The 18,441-nt window shown below is 38.6% G+C and overlaps 1 protein-coding gene and 1 pseudogene across 1 annotated transcript in view; one reads left to right on the top strand and one right to left on the bottom strand.

The window, feature by feature from the left end:
* The window catches only part of GMPS (guanine monophosphate synthase), a 62,067-nt gene extending 44,773 nt beyond the window's left edge, over window positions 1–17,294 (top strand). The window contains exons 11-16 of the mRNA XM_053598889.1: window positions 6,492–6,607; window positions 8,141–8,266; window positions 10,965–11,080; window positions 14,548–14,678; window positions 15,619–15,791; window positions 17,172–17,294. Coding sequence (XP_053454864.1) covers window positions 6,492–6,607; window positions 8,141–8,266; window positions 10,965–11,080; window positions 14,548–14,678; window positions 15,619–15,791; window positions 17,172–17,273 — 764 coding nt within the window. The 3' untranslated portion in view covers window positions 17,274–17,294. The remainder of the gene's footprint in view (window positions 1–6,491; window positions 6,608–8,140; window positions 8,267–10,964; window positions 11,081–14,547; window positions 14,679–15,618; window positions 15,792–17,171) is intronic.
* Window positions 3,220–3,310, bottom strand: LOC128592958 (uncharacterized; annotated as a pseudogene).
* Window positions 17,295–18,441: the final 1,147 nt, after the last annotated feature.

Here is an 18,441-nt window from a genome sequence, read left to right on the forward strand (position 1 = left end):
GAAAGGTGACGTGCTTCCAAGTATTGGTCAATTTCCTTCAGATTTTCATATTTCTGAGAATAAAGTTTCTTGTAATATTCATTAAGGATTTTTTTAATTTCTGAGGAGTCTGTTGTTATTTCGTCTTTGTTGTTTCTGATTGATGAGATTAGAGATTTTACTCTTTTTTTCCTGGTTATGTTAGCCAAAGGTTTATCTATTTTATTGACCTTTTCAAAGAACCAACTTTTTGAGTTATTGATCTGTTGTATAATCTTTATTTTCAATTTCATTTAATTCTGCTCTAATTTTGGTTATTTCTTTTCTTCTACTGGGTTTGGGGTTGGAATGTTCTTCCTTTTCCAGTTGCTTGAGATGTCCCATTAAGTTGTTAACTTCCTCTCTTTCCGTTCTCTTGAGGAAGGCTTGCAGTGCTATAAATTTCCCTCTTAGGACTGCCTTTGCTATATCCCAGAGGTTCTGATAATTCGTGTCTCCATTGTCGTTTTGTTCCAGAAATTTGGCAATTTGCTTCTTAATCTCATCTCTGACCAACTATCATTCAGCATGAGGTTATTTAACTTCCATGTTTTTGAATGAGTATGCAGATTCCTGTTGTTACTGAGTTCAACTTTTATTCCATGATTGTCCGAGAAGATGCATAGAATAATTTCTGTTCTTTCAATTTACTGAGGTTAGACTTGTGACCTAAGATGTGATCGATTTTGGAGTATGTTCTGTGGGCTTATGAGAAGTATGTGTATTCAGTTTCGTTGGGATGAAATGTTCTGTAGATGTCTGCTAAGTCCAAATGTTGGATGGTTACGTTTAAATCTAAAATTTCTTTGCTGAGCTTCTTATTGGGGGATCCATCCAACACTGCCAAAGGAATGTCGAAATCTCCATGTATTAGGGAGTTGGAGGAAATCAAGTTGCTTTTGTCTGTTAGAGTTTCTCTTATAAATTGAGGTGCATTCTGGTTGGGTGCATAGATATTAATAATTGTAATCTCATCATATTGAGTATTACCCTTAACAAATGTGAAGTGACCATTCTTATCCTTCCTTACTTTTGTTGGTTTAAAGCCTGTTGTATCTGCAAATACAATTGCAACACCTGTTTTTTTCTGATTACTATTTGCCTGAAATGTGGATGACCATCCTTTCACCCTGAGTCTATATTTATCTTTTAATGTAAGATGTGATTCTTCTATGCAGCAAATATCTGGTCTGAGTTTTTGTATCCAGTCAGCCAACCTGTTCCTCATTAGAGGACAGTTAAACCATTCACATTAATGGAGAATATAGATAAGTCTGGTAAAATTTTGGATATCGAGTTGTTCGAAAGTCCTGTGGACATTTTTAATCCTTTTGCGACTGTGGAAGTTGGAGTTTGATCAAAAGTTTCTGAGTGACTTTGCTTTTGGGGTAGAGGATTGTGCTAGTCATGGAAGATAGGTCTGAGAATATCCTGAAGAGCTGGTTCGGTTATGGCAAATTTGTTCAACGTATGAATGTCATTAAAGTATTTTATTTCTTCATCATAAATGAAACTCAGTTTAGATCCAGGGTTGAAAGTTATTTTGCTTTAGGAGATTAATTGTGGATGACCACCCTCTTCTGGCTTGAAAAGTTTCAGCAGAGAGATCTGCAGTCATTCTAATATTCTTCCCTTTGTAGGTAATGGATTTCTTACATCTGGCTGCTTTGAGAATTTTCTCATTCATATTAACTTTAGTGAAGTTAATTATGATATGCCTGGGTTGTCTTATTCGGATTAAGTCGTGCTGGGGTTCTGAAACTGTCTGCTATTAGAATTTCAAAATCTCTTGGTATGTCTGGAAAATTCTCTTTCATAATTTCATGGAGACAAGAAGGTCCTCTGTGCCTTATGAGGCCACTTCATCAATTTCAGGGATTCCAATGAGGTGGATATTAGCTTTCTTAGAATTATCCCAGAGCTCTCTGAGAGAATGATCCGTTTTTGCTCTCCATTTCTCTTCCTCTTTGAGAGTTTGGGAGCCTTCAAAGGCTGTGTCCTCAGTGTCAGAAATCCTTTCTTCTGCTTGCTCCACTCTGTTACTGAGGGATTCAAGTGCATTTTTCAGATCTTTGGGGGCTACAAATTCTTGCTTCATTACGTCAAAGTCTTTGGTCGTTTTTTCTTTAATTAAGTTCGTTAAATTCTTGAGACAACTTTTGAATTTCTCCTCGAATTTCTAATTTCGACTTTTGAATTGCTCCTCAAATTTCTAATTCCAAATTTTCTTCCATTCTGTTAATTTTGTTTGCAATCCAAATTCTGAATTTGATTTTTGACATCTCGGCCAGTTGTTTATGAATGGGATCTTCAGTTACGTCTGCCTTATCTTTCCTTGGGGGGGGTTGATCTATTCTGGTTATTCATGTTACCAGAGTTTTTTCTCTGATTCTGCCCCATGATTGTTTTATACCGTTTGATTTTTTCCCTGGATTTTTGTTGAGGACCCGTACAGTGTTATGGCCTGAGAAACTGGGGACCTGTTTGTTTTGGTGGGGCTAAGTGGTCTGTCTTGTTTTCAGCTGGTCTCTGTCCGACCCTAGTGAAACAGTTACTCTGGGTTGAAGTCTCAGCTGTGGAGAAATACCAGCAATTAAGTCACCCCACCCCCCACAGGCAACAATTGGAAAAGTAAAATCAAACCTTCCTACAAGCACACTCCCAGGGCACCACCTGAATAGTTCTTGGGCGATTGGCTCAGTTTAAAAGGTACAAATCAGTTGTCTCAGTCTGCACCTGTCTCAGGTAGGAGAGTTTAGAAGGTCTCTGGCAACTGGATCCCAGGGGTCTGGTGACTACTCACATAATGGCTTGCTCTGGTGCTCCGTGGAGTTAGGAGGACCCACCCTGCAAATAGATCAGTCTGGGAAGGTTGATGCCTCCTTCCCCACCTTGCACCTCTGTCACACCCAGTCACTGATAGCCCCCAGGGCTGTGAACCAGTTTCCTGTAGTGAACAGATATTCCAGGGGTTTGCACCTTCCTGAATCACAAGGAAATCTATTTCTGCTCAGCCAGGCTGCTGTGCTCTGCCTCTGTCTAGCAGGGTGTGGTGTGGCATGACAACCTCGGGCGCTTGATGGAGTCTGGGGGTGTTCACTCAGTTCCAGCCCTGCCTGTGATTGGGAACAGAAGAACTTTGCAGGAATTTTTTCTGTCCCTGCTAAATTCCTCTGCAGAAGAGAAGCTGGTTGGAGTTCCAAAAATATTGAATGCTTCACAAATTTGTGTGTCATCCATCATCTTCTCTGTATCGTTCCAATTTTATTATATGTGCTGCTGAAGCGAGCACTGGTGGCTCAGTTTTTAATCCCTCTAAATTGAGATTAGGTGATGATTTTGGAAGAATGAGCTAACTAAATTTATAAATATTGTAATATCTAACATTTCTTAAGTATATGTTGTATATTCAGTACTCAGCTGATACTTTCAACTTACTGTCTTATTTAATCATCACAATAGGAATCACTGTTGTCCTGTTTTACGGATCAAGAAACTTAGGGACAGGGAGACTATTTTGCCAAATGTTGTGCAATTGTGTGCAATTAGAAAGTGTGAAGCGAGGATTACAACCCCAGCAATCTTTTTTTTTTAGACAAGAGTCTGGCTCTGTCATCCCCAGGTAAAGTTACAGTATCATCATCTTAGCTCCATGCAACCTCAAACTCTTGGGCTCAAGTGATCCTCCTACCTGATCCTCCTGACCAGCTGAGACAACAAATATGAGCCTCTATGCCTCCTAATTGTTCTGTTTTTTGTTTTGTTTTGTTTTGTTTTTTACAGTTTTTTGGCCAGGGTTGGGTTTGAACCCGCCACCTCCACCATATGGGGCTGGTGCCCTACTGCTTTGAGCCACAGATGCTGCCCTTGTTCTGATTTTTTTTTTGTAGGTCTCCCTCTTTCTTAAGTTGATCTTGAACTCTTGGCCTCACCCTGTTTCTTGCCTCTGTTTCCCAGAGTGCTGGGATTACAGGCATGAGCCACTGTATGCCAATCCCCTCCCAGTAATCTTTATTTTAGAGTTTATACTCTTATATTGCCTATGTGGTGATTAGCACTTGTTATCAAACCTAGATCTTTAGTTTTTTTTTTTTTTTTTTTGTCGAGACAGAGTTCTACCCTATGCCCTGAGCAGAGGGCAATGGCATCGTAGCTCACTGCAACCTCAGACTCTGGCTGTGGGCATCCTGCTGCCTCAGCCTCCGAAGCCGCTGGGATTACAGGCGCTCGCCGCGGCGCCCGGCTGGGTTTTTCCATTTTTTTTCATGAGTCGGGGTCTCACTCTTGCTCAGACAAGCCTCGAACTCCTGAGCTCAAGCAATCCTCCCTCCTCAGCCTCCCACAGTGCTGGGATTACAGGCGTGAGCCACCGCGCCCGGCTTAGATCTTTAGTTTTAACTTGTGTTCTTGGTCATTATTTCAGCTAGACTCTCTCTCTCTCTCTCTCTCTGTGTATATATATATATTTTTTGTTTGTTTGTTTGTTTTGTAGAGACAGAGTCTCACTTTACTGCTTTTGGTAGAGTGCCATCATGTCACAGGACTCAAACAGCAACCTCCAGCTCTTGGGCTTTCGGGATTCTCCTGCCTCAGCCTCCTGAGCAGCTGGGACTACAGGCGCCCGCCACAATGCCCGGCTATTTTTTGGTTGCAGTTCAGCCTGGGCTGGGTTTGAACCTATTACCTTTGGCATATGGGGCTGGCGCCCTACTCACTGAGCCACAGGTGCCACCCTTTTTTTTTTTTTTTTTTTTAATACAGAGTCTCACTATGTCGCCCTTGGTAGAGTGCTCTAGTGTCATAGCTCACAGCAACCTCAAACTTTTGGGCTTATGCGATTCTCTTGCCGCAGCCTCCCAAGTAGCTGGGACCACAGGCACCTGCCACAAGGCCCAGCAATTTTTTGTTGCCGTTGTTATTGTTGTTTAGCTGGCCTGGGCTAGGTTTGAACCCACCAGCCTCGGTGTATGTGGCTGGCACCATAACCACTGTGCTACAGGCGCCGAGCCTAGACTCAATAATTTTAAAGTCTATATTGAATATGTTGTGTTTTATGTTCTGTAAGATTTTATAGGCAAAGGGGTTTTACTTTGTTAAATAACTGCTTATCTTAAATACACTTTTCTAGAAATGAGTAACAGACGTGGCTAAGGTCTTGCTTTAACAGGCATCTCAAGTGATGTCTTTTCCATGGTAGTAAAGCAACAGAATGCAATTTATATTAGATTCATGTGTACCTTTGTTTTTGTCAAATTTTAAATATCTTTAAAATGGAAATAGAAGTTCACATTTTTTGGAATTAAACACTCATTATTTGAAATATATTAGCAACATACTACTGTTCTTAAAATTATTTTGATAGTTGAAGCTGGATGATGGCTGTAAGGTAGTTCATTATGCCCTGTTAACTTTTATGTAAATTTTTGTACATTTCCTTTTTTAGAGACAGGGTCTTCCTCTGTCACCCAGGCTGGAGTGCAGTGGCATAGTCAGTCATAGCTCACTGCACCTTTAAACTCGTGGGTTCAAGTGATCCTCCTCTTCACCTCCCAGGTAGCTGAGTTACCATAGGCCTGAGCCATCACAGCTGGCCAATTTCATTTTATTTTTTGTGGAGTTGGGTCTTGTTGTATTGCACAACTGGTCTTCCTGGCCTCAAGTAATTCTCCTTGATCTATCAAAGGTGTGGAATTACAGGCATGTGTCATCATGCCTAGACTGTTAATAAAAATTTTTAAATAGATTGGTACATATATTAGGAAGTACAGATTATTTACTAGAGAGTTTTGTGATACTTAATACAGCAACTATAAAAAAAGGCTATAGAAATCATTAATATGAGTCCCAGCTGCTCGGGAGGCTGAGGCAAGAGAATCACATAAGCCCAAGAGTTGGAGGTTGCTGTGAGCCGTGTGATGCCACGGCACTCTACCGAGGGCCATAAAGTGAGACTCTGCCTCTACAAAAAAAAAAAAAGAAATCATTGATATGGAGAAAACTTAAGTATTCTAAAAAATGAGTTGAATGGGACACTAATAGCTACATTTGAAATTAAATACTTTAAAGAACTTAATAGCAGGTGGATTTTAATTCTGGAAAGATTTTATGTTTTGTAGGCTGGGCGCGGTGGCTTATGCCTGTAATCCTAGCACTCTGGGAAGCCAGGGCAGGTTGATTGCTTGAGTTCAGGAGTTCAAGACCATCCTGAACCAGAGCGAGACCTCGTCTCTAAAAATAGCTGGGCGTTGTGGTGGGCGCCTTATAGTCTTGGCTACTTGGGAGGTTGAGGCAAGAGAATTGCTTTAGCCCAAAAGTTTGAGGTTGCTGTGAGTTATGATGCCATGGCAGTCTACCGAGGGAGACAAAGTGAGACTCTGTCTCAACGAAAAAAAAACAAGATTTTATATTTTGAAAATAGTGGTATTTTTATATTAAATATAATATTTATATTAAATACTATTTTTCTTCTTTAGGTCCTGGCCTGGCAATCAGAGTAATATGTGCTGAAGAACCTTATATCTGTAAGGACTTTCCTGAAACAAATAATATTTTGAAAATAGTAGCTGATTTTTCTGCAAGTGTTAAAAAGGTAATAATTTGACACAACTAATTATAAGGAATTAAATGGGTTCTTGTAGTCTAACATTTATAATGAATTTCATTATTTGAAAATTCACATTAATAAAACTTATGAAATGACTGTGAAGAGAGTATTGTAGAGAGATTCTTGGATGCAGATTCTCTTTCTAGCCATATGAGACTGGGTATTCTGAATCCCTAAAAATGCTAGAATAATGTATTTTAAAACACTCTTTCATATGTATTGCAAGAAGGTAAAGGAAATCCTTTGAGTTGGGAATGTATTAGTTGCATCATTTAAAGAAGCCAGAGTGAAGGCAGCTATTAATCCCATGTGGTCTAGGACTTTGGTTTTAACAGTTCCATTCATACCGTGTTTGGGTCCAGACGGCTGGGAACTGGATCAGAGGTCTTCACTCTGAGCAACACTATAGTTCCAAGTTGAAGATGAATGGAAAATTCTCCCAAGTGTTTCTATAGATTTGAAACCTTAATTTAGGTAATCTTTGTGGTCTAAAAACTGCAAGCTAAGAATTTAAAGTGGACCTTGACTGGTAATGTCTCCATATTCTCTTTGGAATATCTTTAACCAGGTGTCAAAGAATTTCCATAGATAGAATTCTAACAAATACAAGCTTACAAAAAAAGATACAAGACACATATAGAAATAAGGTACCATGAACGAGAGTCAAAGACTTGAGATACTGGAATCAACAATACATAAAGTAATTAGAAATAAAAGTTGCCATTGATGATAAGAATGGGGCATAAGAGACTACTAAAAATGGGTAGATTTGAAAATGAATCTTAAGTTCTAGAAACAAATAATTACTGAAATTAAAAGCAGATAAAGAGAATTAGTGAACTCAAAAGATGGATGTTTAGAAATTATGTAGAAATCAGTACAAATCATAAAATAAGAATAGAGGAGGTTAAAATAGAATGACAAGATCAGTGCTAATCTATGTCCAAGAGATAATAGACAAAAATATATTAATTCCTCCCCTCTGGTGAAAGATACCATGCTTTAGATTCAGGAAACATTAATACATCATAAGCAGGATAAATGAATAGGAAATCTGTGTATCTCAATGAAATTTACTGACTGCTAAAGACAAAGCAGATGGAGGGAAAAGATCCATTACCCACAAAGGAAAGACTATTATACTGAAAGGAATAGTAAATGTAAGACTTCAGAGTACTCCAGAGAAAAAAATTAACTACAGTTAACTGCCATGTAAGTCACAAACATGACTTTATAGTGGCAAATATTAGCGGTAACATTTGACTCAGGTATGGTGTCTAACTTGCTGGTGACAGGGAATTAGAGCCTTGTAGATAAATCTAATCACATTTTAAAAACCTGACATTTAACTTGTCCATAGCCTTAGCCCTCAGGAATGAATTTTTGGCATAATACAAGTAAAGGGGAAACCAAATATGATCTGCTATAAATGTTTAAGTGTTGATACGTGAGTTAGTACTAAAAGAGTGAAAACCTTGTTTCCTGAAACTTGAAAAAATGTCTTATTGGTTTCCTTAGCCACATACCCTCTTACAAAGGGTCAAAGCCTGCACGACAGAAGAGGATCAGGAGAAACTGATGCAAATTACAAGTCTGCATTCACTGAATGCCTTTTTGCTGCCAATTAAAACTGTAGGTGTACAGGTGAGTTGTGTGAATTTATTGAACTTTGTCATAATTTTCTAAGTTTGCTCTTTTCACCAGTGTTGAAATAGGAATTACGCAAGTGAAATATGAAAGTATATGTACTGAGTTTAGAAAAGTAAAAAAGCAATATTCTGTAGAGTATAAATGGAGTTAACAGTTGTCAGAACTACATTTTTGGGCTGAGATTTTGTAGTTTTGGAACATCTGTCAGTGCTAACTGAAAGTAAAAATTAGAAGAACCATTGGCTGGCTGGCTTCTGCCTTGTGGGCAGGTATCAAGAGGTCATGTCGTCATTTATCCTGTGTGTGAAGTATACTGTGGCTTTAGAACTCTTTAGCTGCAGGAAGGCCTCAGATGAATGTATTACTCCTTTTGGTCTTTTCTTTTTCTTTTTTTTGAGACATTCTCACTGTTGCCTTCAGTAGGGTGCTGTGGTGTCACAGTTCACAGCAACCTCAAACTCTTGGGATTAAGCGATTCTCTTGCCTCACCTTCCCAAGTAGCTGGGACTACAGGCACAGCTATTTTTTTGTTGTAGTTGTCATTATTGTTTGACAGGCCTGGGTGTCTCGAACCTGCCAGCCCCGGTGTCTGTGGCCGGCGCCCTCCCCACTGAGCTGTGGGTGCCGTGCCTCCTTTAGGTCTTGTTCTCAGCTCGTTTATTCCCTAGGAGTGTTGTCTGCCTTTCAACATGCCGTCTCTCTCTTTCTTAATTGTGATGATGTACAGCTAATGTTTTTTTGTGTTTATTATTTTGCTTTTCTATCTAGTTATAAAAGCATGTGAGAATAATGCAATTCTCAACTTAAAAATGCTATTTCTAAAATTACTATTATTATTATTTTTAGAGACAGAGTCTCACTTTATCACCCTTGGTAGAGTGCCATGGTGTCACACGGCTCACAGCAACCTCCAACTCCTGGGTTTAGGCGATTCTCTTGCCTCAGCCTCCCGAGTAGCTGGGACTACAGGCGCCCGCCTCAACGCCTGGCTATTTTTTTTGTGAGGTCTGGGTTTGAACTCACCACCCTTGGTATATGGGGCCGGTGCCCTACTCACTGAGCCACAGGTGCCACCCAATTTCTAAAATTATTTTTGTTAATTTTTCCTTTATTTATATGATTCTCAAATGAGTTCCTAGGAGAACAGAAGCTTGGGAGTATACGGGAGAGGGTTTCTGTTTAGAGTTTGTGGTTAAAAGAAAAGTAGGAAAAGTGTCAGTAATTTAGTTCCAAATGATAATTGGGCTATTTATTGGGTTAATGTGTTAATAATATCCTCTTATAGAATTGTGTAGAAAGAAATTAATACCGTTTTAGTGATTATTCAAAACTTAATAGACATTTATTATATATATACACACGAATCTGACAGTGTAAATGTCAGAAATTCATTGTCAGATTCATAAATGTTAAAATTCATTGTTACTTTTAAATTGAGCTAAAATATTTTAGTTTCTGGAAGTGCTAAAAAGCTATTTTCCCGTCTTTATCCCCCTTTTAAAAAAGGGAGTAAAGCTGCTTATATTGTTTTAAAATCACTATTGAAATAATCTTTCCTAGAATTGTAGAAATAATTTTCTTTCAGTGGTTTATAGGTTTTCTGATTTGTAGTACAAATTTACTGTGAAATTTGCTATGATATTTTTAGGCAGATATTAACCCTCCTATATAAAAATAGAGGTATACACAGGTTAATTCTCCACAGTTTTTGTAGCCCTAAGTAGATCTGTGATGGAGAACTGCTACCTTGTATGCTAACTTCTGCTGGACTGGGAATTGAGTTGGAATAGTTCTCTACTTTCCTTTTTAGAGAAGTGGTATAGATACTAGTGTTATAGATAAATAGATGTTTCAAGTAGTTTAATTTCTTAGATGAGTTCAATAGATGTTTCAAGTAGTGTAATTTCTTAGATGAGTTCTTTCTTTCTTTCTTTCTTTTTTTTTTTTTTTTTTGAGACAGAGTTTCACTATGTTAGTGCTGTGGTGTCACAGCTCACAGCAACCTCAAACTCTTGGGTTCAAGCAATTCTCTTGCCTCAGCCTCCCAAGTAGCTGGGACTACAGGCGCCTGCCACAATGCCCAGCTATTTTTAGAGACGGGGTCTCACTCTTGCTTAGGTTGGTCTCGAACTCCTGAGTTCAAACAATTCACCAGCCTTGGCCTCTCAGGGTGCTGGGATTATAGGTGTGAGCCACCGCGCCTGGCCTAAGCTCATAAACAAATTGATAAGTAAATGTTTATGAGTTGTTTGTCTCCTACTTAAGAATTCTTATTCACATAGGAAATAGGGGCAGATCTTGTCTTTTAGATTAAATATGCTTCTTATCAAAGATTTGGGCAGGTACATGTAATCCAAATAGACATTTGACATATATTGAATGCATTCTTGAAATTACCGCAGTGCTTTGTGAACCAATTAGGGATAGAATTTAATTTGCAATTCTCTTGCCTCAGCCTCCCGCCACAACGCCCAGCTGTTTTTTTATTGCAGTTTGGCCAGGGTTGGGTTCGAACCCATCGTATATGGGGCTGGCATCCTACTCGCTGAGCCACAGGCACCACCCCAAATAATATGTTCTTGTTTTCTTTTTTTAAAGCCCACATTGCATCGCCACGTGCAAAGTATTTTTCAGCACATCTTTTGAATTGTATAAAACTATTAAAAATTACCAATTGTATTTGTATTTTCAGGGTGACTGTCGTTCCTACAGTTATGTGTGTGGAATTTCCGCTAAAGATGAACCTGACTGGGAGTCTCTTATTTTCCTTGCAAGGCTTATACCTCGCATGTGTCACAACATTAACCGGTATGTTCTGTGGGATGCAGGGCAGGGGTGTGAGTAAATGGAAGAAGATGTGTTTCTTAAGGTCTTTTGTATTGATGACAAGACCGGAGTGTAGATGTAGCAGGTCATAGTAGGTAGGAGTGACTGGCTGTATTTATTCAGGGTATCCTAAAAGTTGTCCCTAAAGTTGCCATACATAGGGGAAAATGGGAAATTGTAGCTAAATGTACCTTTATTCACAAAATACTCATTATAAAATTTATAACTAGTCTGTATTAGTCACCTCTTTGTAGTTCAAATATGTGCATAAGTTAAGCACATTTAATGGAATCATCTGTTTTTAACAAATTGTTTAAGGAGAAATAGAGTATTTTTATTTTATTGTAAAATATTAAAAGCAGCTGTAAAACATGCCCTCCAAATTAGCAGCTTATACTAGTTCTTGGTTTTATGGTAACATGTTTTTTTCCAGAAGGATTGAAAAAAATATGGACAGGTATAGAATTACAAATAGAGACTTGGTTAACACTTAATAGTAATCACAAGAAAAATCAAAGAAATGGAATTGGCATATGCCAGATACCATTAAATTAGCTGCATTAAAATGTATGATTTGTGCCAGGCCTGGTGACTCATGCCTATAATCCTGGCCCTCTGGGAGGCCGAGGTGGGTGGATAGCCTGAGCTCAAGAGCTCTAGATCAGCCTGAGTAAGACCCTCATGTCTATTAAAAAAAGAAAAACTAGCTGGATGTTGTAGTGGGTGTCTGTAGTTCCAACTACTCAGGAGGCTGAGGTAACAGGATCACTGGAGCTCAAGAGTTTGCGGTTGCTGTGAGCTATTTCCCATGGCCCTGTATCCACTGTGACAGACTGAGACTCTGTCTCAAAAAAAAAAAAGAAAAGAAAAGAAAATATGTGTGTGTGTGTATATATATATATATACATATAATTTGTACTTTTAGATTTAATTTTTCTTTGATTTGCAAATTAATTGCTTATGTTGGCTCCATCAACAATTGATTCAAATTGATTCTATATTTCTAGTACTCAATTGCATTGTCCCATATACAGCTCAAAAGTCTCACTTGTTTTGTGCCAGACTGCTAATTGTTCTTATTTCATAGTTGTTTATCCTTTTTGGATGTTAGTTAACCAAAAAGAATTACTTGAGGCTTCATTTTACTTGATTGCTACAGAAATTAGAAAGCTACCTGTTAAGTGTTAACCTAGCAGAGTCTGTATAGTAGCAGAGTCTGTATAGTTAGACATAAGGAGTCACAGGGAAGCCAAATTTTTACTAATGGCAACACCCCCACGAAAGGCTTACTGAGATGAACTGAAGGCCCTCAAATACAGGAGCAAGTTTAATATATTGGACAAAAGCCACTATTTATATCTTACATAACGGTAACTTCTAATTGCATATTTTGAATGGAGATGATTATCTTGTTTAGAACAATCTTTCATAGTTCATCATTTGAGGAATGCTAATTCCAAAATAAACTATATGTTACATAGAAAATTTCCTTTTCCTAAGTCTAACTCCACTGCTGTTACTATATAATTAATGTATTTTTCATTTCACAGTATTCTTTGTTTTAGCTCTCTTTTTTCTTTTGCCAAAGGGCACTCGCTCTTGTTTAAACTTTACCCTTTATTGCTGATTTCTGTTTTGCCCCCATTACTCTCTCCTTCCTTAGCCCTACTTCACTCCTCAAAAAAGAAGAAAGGAAAAGGCCTAACAACCAGCAAACAAAAAACTAAATTTTTAAATATGGACCTTGCAGTCCCTTAAAAGAATCTTGGTGGACTTGTAGAGTTTTTTTTGTCAGATACTATTTAGGAATTGGAATTAAAAAAATATTTTTCCATTAAAGCCATTTTTCCCTCTAATTTGGATGAAGAAATCTTTGTACAGGAAGGAACTAATCTTATTTTACTGTTCTAGGCAGTGTGAATGGCCACCTGTCTGTCCTGTACACTGTTGTGATCGTTCCTATAAATACGAAATGAGAAGGTAAAAAGAGCAGGTTCATACAGAGTCTCAGTATGTCACCCTCAGTAGAGTGCTGTAGTGTCACAGCTCACAGCAACCTCTAACTCTTGGGCTTAAGCGATTCTCTTGCCTCAGCCTCCAAGTAGCTGGGACTACCTGGCAGTTCCTGCCATAATGCCTGGCTACTTTTTTGTTATTGTTGTTGTAGTTGTCATTGTAGCTGTCATCCCCCTGTTTAGCAGGCCCAGACCAGGTTTGAACTTGCCAGCCCTGTATATGGCCAGTGTCCTACCACTGAGCTATGGGCGCTGAGCCAGACTGTATCATTTAGAAGAGATGTGGTGTACTTTCTATACATGACACAAAAGCCTTCTGGTATAGTACATTGAAAAGGAAGCAATATTGGTTTTGCTCTGAATGGTGTTTTCTTTTGTGTATTTTACTCCCAATTACATATTAAGGGGAAAAAATCTTTATTAAACTTCACCATGATAGTCACTAGGGGAGAGTTATTTTCTCTGCGAAGACAGGGGCTAAAGAAAAGGGACACTTGTCTACTGGCTGAAGTTGGAGTAGCAAGAGGTAGCTAGCTGGCATGTATGTCTCTGCCTGCCTCCTTCCTGTTTTCTGGGTGTGAAGGTTGTAAAACACATTCCTTCAAACCAGGGGAGGATTATAATTGTCTGATTACCACTGTAACATCACGCCTTTCAAACATACATTTCCTCAGAGTAGTGGCGAGTTATTTGTTTAGGAAGGCAGTAGTAGAATACCAAGGCCCATTCCAGTGGTTTTTCGTAAATTGTAAATGAGAATTTCTCTCTAGGATCACTATTTCTTAAAGAGGAGAAAAAGTAATGAGCAATATATTCTTTATAGTTCAGGAGGCCAGAAATCTTAAATCAGGATGTTGGGCGGGCCATGTTCTCTCTCAAGGCTGTAAGGGAGGATCCTTCTTTGGTTCTTTAGTATCTGGTGGCTGCTGGTAATCCTTGGCTTGTGACAGTATAACTCCAGTCTCGTCTTCATGTTCACATGCATGTCTGTTATGTGTGTCTATTTCCGGATTTTCCTATTCTAGGAAGAACATCAATCATTGAGTCAGAGCTCACCCCTAATCCAGTATAATTTTATTTTAACTTGATTATATCTGCAAAGCTCTTGTTCCACCCATATATTCTGGGTAGACTTGAATTTGGGGGGAAATTCTTCAATCCAATACATAAGGTGAAAAAAAGTTGTAATAATCACATGTATATTCAGGTATTCTAAGGTACTGGTATTACAGAGAATGCACTTTGAGGAAGGTCTTCAAAGATTACAGGCCTTCCTGTAATCTTACATCCTATTCTACTCATTTGGGGAGTTCAAGTGGGCAGGAGAAGGGCCTAGAATTAAATGTAAAGATGGAAATGATGTCATCATCCTATATTTCTTGCTTCTCATTCTAAAATGTATTTTCTTTATAATTTTTACCCCTTTCCTTCTAGAGTTGTCTATGTGTTTGGTCCACCCGTTAAAGAACCCCCTACAGATGTCACTCCCACTTTCTTGACAACAGGAGTGCTCAGTACTTTACGCCAAGCTGATTTTGAGGCCCATAATATTCTCAGGGAGTCCGGTAAGTTGCTTGTTTTTTTTTTTTTTTTTTTTTTTTAATCACTGCATGCTGTGGGATGCAGCTTGGGAGCTTGGCATTAATATTTCTAGTAGGAAGATGTGACTTTTGGTTTTTGAGATGCTTTTGTTTTTGTTATTTAATTCCATGCATGGTTCTATAATGTTGCCTTCTAAATAAGATTTATTCACCTTTGTGGCCATTTGTGGAAATGTGCAGAGTAGCAAAAAATTTGAGTTGCTGGGATTTAACTGTCCTCAGATGAAGTTGAACAAAATGACACTCTGCCTTGTTTGTTCTCTTGTACTGTAAACAAGTGTCCTTCCATGATGTACCTGGTATCATATTTCTTGCATTTTTATGCCTTTTGTTGATGATTTTGCTATTTAAATTTATGACCCTCAAACATAGTGCTGAAGTGCTGACTTCCCCAGCACAAGAAAGCTGTGCTCTACCTTTTGGAGAAAATCTGTGAGATAAGGTATATTCAGGTGTGAGTTACAGTACTATTGGTCTTGAGTTCATAGTGATTCATCTAAGGTAAATACTAAGCAAGGTGTCTTTAAATAGACATGCGCATAAAATAAGGTTATGTCTTGATGTATTGATTTAATGATGAAAATATTGCAACCAGAGGCTTGGAGGAAACCAACCCTATATTTCCCTAGGAAAAATGAGTCAGTATTTGCTAAATCATTGTTTGCAGTATAGAATATAACTACCAGGATTCATGAGAATTGATTCTGCTGATAGCACATCTCTATGACATTACTACATCGATGAAATGGTATCATTTGTATTTGTGGTTGAGTCCACTTACAGTGTGTGGGAATGGCTATATGTATATGGATGTGATTTTAGATATTGTCTAGAAGGATTTACTTGACTGGTTAGTGTGCTTTTCCATAGTGTGGTGATTGGCTCTACATGTTCCTTTCCCTAGGGTATGCTGGGAAAATCAGCCAGATGCCAGTGATTTTGACACCATTACATTTTGATCGGGACCCACTTCAGAAGCAGCCTTCGTGCCAGAGATCTGTGGTTATTCGAACCTTTATTACTAGTGATTTCATGACTGGAATCCCTGCAACTCCTGGCAATGAGATCCCTGTAGAGGTAATTTATATATTACATGTACATATTTCTTTTCTGATGTACATTTTCAGTACTTTTTTGATTTTATAATATGGCAAATGGAATAGGCTGTGCAGTGTTGATATTTCTGGGATTGGTTTTCTGTTCATAACGCAGGCTTACTGTAGCTGAAGCAGGCCTTAAATGTAATATACTCTCTAAATGTCTGATTGCTGTGTAGAGAACTGATTATAAGCCGTAATTTCATCTAATCCTGCCAAACCCTACTGTATAAATAGTATTCCCCAGAAAAAAAACTCTAGGAATGAAGGGTTTGTTAGAAATAAGGATGAGATTTGATGGCATTATAACCAGGCACTCAAGGATTGCCTAGTGTTCTGGTATACTACAAATACCTATTTTATTTATTTTAGGTTAATTTGTTAGGTAGAGTCCCTCTTGCAGTTGTGTCCCACACCCAAGAGGTGACCAATTTGATTTTTGATCACCTTTCTCCTTTCTTTTATAACTCTACGAGAGTGTTCCAAAGGAGCTATTTATGATATTAGCAAATGAAAATCAAAATGGGACTTTGTTAGTTTGAACTACACTGCTTTATTCTAGGGAATGTGGCTTAGAGTTTGTTTTCCCTTAGGCTTAAATTTACCACGTCTCTGGCCATTCAAGTGACTAGGTCATTTTCTTCTCTTGTGACTTAACAGTGATTATTACAGTGCATTTGCATACCAACTTGGTGGCCTCGAAGTTGTATGTTTAAGCCACAGATAATTTGCAAAACATTGGCTTCAAAACATAAAATTTGTGTTTGGATGCTGCCACAACGGCAAACTGCTGTAAGTGTTCTTAAGCACTTTTGGTGGACTAGTAAAAAAATAATACTTCGGCTCGGCACCTGTGGCTCAAGCAGCTAAGCTGCCAGCCACATACACCTGAGCTGGTGGGTTCGAATCCAGCCCGGGCCCGCCAAACAACCATGACGGCTGCAACCAAAAAAATAGCTGGGTATTGTGGTGGGTGCCTATAGTCCCAGCTGCTTGGGAGGCTGAGGCAGGAGAATCACTTGAGCCCAGGAGTTTGAGGTTGCTGTGAGCTGTGATGCTATGGCACTCTACCCAGGGCAACAGCTTGAGGCTCTGTCTCAAAAAATAAAATAAAATTAAACTTGTAAACTAGCACTTGTTTGTGGATCACACGTTTGAGTAGTGTAAGTCACTAATATCTATTATAGAGGAAAATAAATTCACTATGTAAGATTAGTCATAGACCATTCTATACACATGGAGGACAACAGTGAAAAGAGAAGCACATTTTAGTTCTGAATTGCAAGTGTAAGCCCTCTAGGACTGTTACACATGCATTGGATCCTGGTTCTTCTATGTGTGATTTTTCTTTTTATTACAGGTGGTGTTAAAGATGGTCACTGAGATTAAGAAGATTCCTGGTATTTCTCGAATTATGTATGACTTAACATCAAAGCCCCCAGGAACAACTGAGTGGGAGTAATAAATTTCTTATTGTATTAAAGTACCGTGTGCAGTTTAAATTGATTATAAATCATCCCATTAATGACATGCAGTACCGTGAAAAGAATTACTAGAGTAGCTGCATCACATCTGAGTTCTCCACAGCAAAAGTCTACACTTAAGATCTGAGTTGGGGATAATAAAGGGACTGAAGAATTTGTACGGGTAAATAATGGAGGCGCTGTTGCCCACACTCAGACTCTTGTTGCTTTTGCTTTTGCCTCTGCCTCACTATTTGTGAACTCACTGTTAATACTGATACTCTGTCTAGAAGATGTGTGAGGGTGGGTGAGTTTAGGGTAGCAGTGCGCCCCTGTCTCCTGCCAGTTTCTAAGAGCTGTTAGAAACACCGTTATTTAACAGTGTGGTTTACTATGTATATTACCTTCTGGAGAATCTGAGTTTTCTTATAAGTAGTGATATTTCTCCAAAGAGTGAGGAAGAGATGAACATATCAGATAAAGGGATAGGTGGGCTGTTTCAGCTATTTTTGCAAGACAGTGGTGCTATGAAATGTAAGCTACCTTAAGTTGGTAAAGCACCAGGAATTTGTTGAAGTCCTTTAGAATTTTATGATATCACAGCCATGGGAAGAAGAAACTATGAATGTTCTCAAATTTCTGTGAGTGATCTTAAAATACTCTGAAACGGTGTCCCACATAGATGCGCTGTTACGCCTCGTCAGCTTGTTAATTTCTAAGGAGCTGTATCCTCCTGGTCTTCTAGCTTCCACAGCCTTGCACAGAAAGTTTCTGTTCTTTCCCCACAAGAAACTGTCAGCGAAACAGTGCAGATAGAGAGTTCAAGAGGAAAGTGTTAATCTCTTCTTCGCTGGTCAGAAGAGTAGTTCTGAGATCACGGAAGCCGTGATGCATGTCCATGACTTACAAATGGGAAGGGAAACATGCTTATATCATCTAGGAAAGAGTTGTAAAATGAACTCCTAGATCTAATCTGTAGACAGATTTATTACTTGCTGCTCAGAGATCTGTGACCAGTCTTGCTCTATACAGTGTATTTGCCAAACCTTGTAATCCTTTCTGCCAGCTCTCAGAGAGGATTCAGGAACCAGTGTAGTACTTGTTGCCAATCTCATCACTTTCTAACAGATCTCTTATAACATTCACTTAAGAACTATAAAAATAGAC

This window comes from Nycticebus coucang, chromosome 8, assembly GCF_027406575.1.
Source record: "Nycticebus coucang isolate mNycCou1 chromosome 8, mNycCou1.pri, whole genome shotgun sequence".
NCBI lineage: Eukaryota > Metazoa > Chordata > Mammalia > Primates > Lorisidae > Nycticebus > Nycticebus coucang.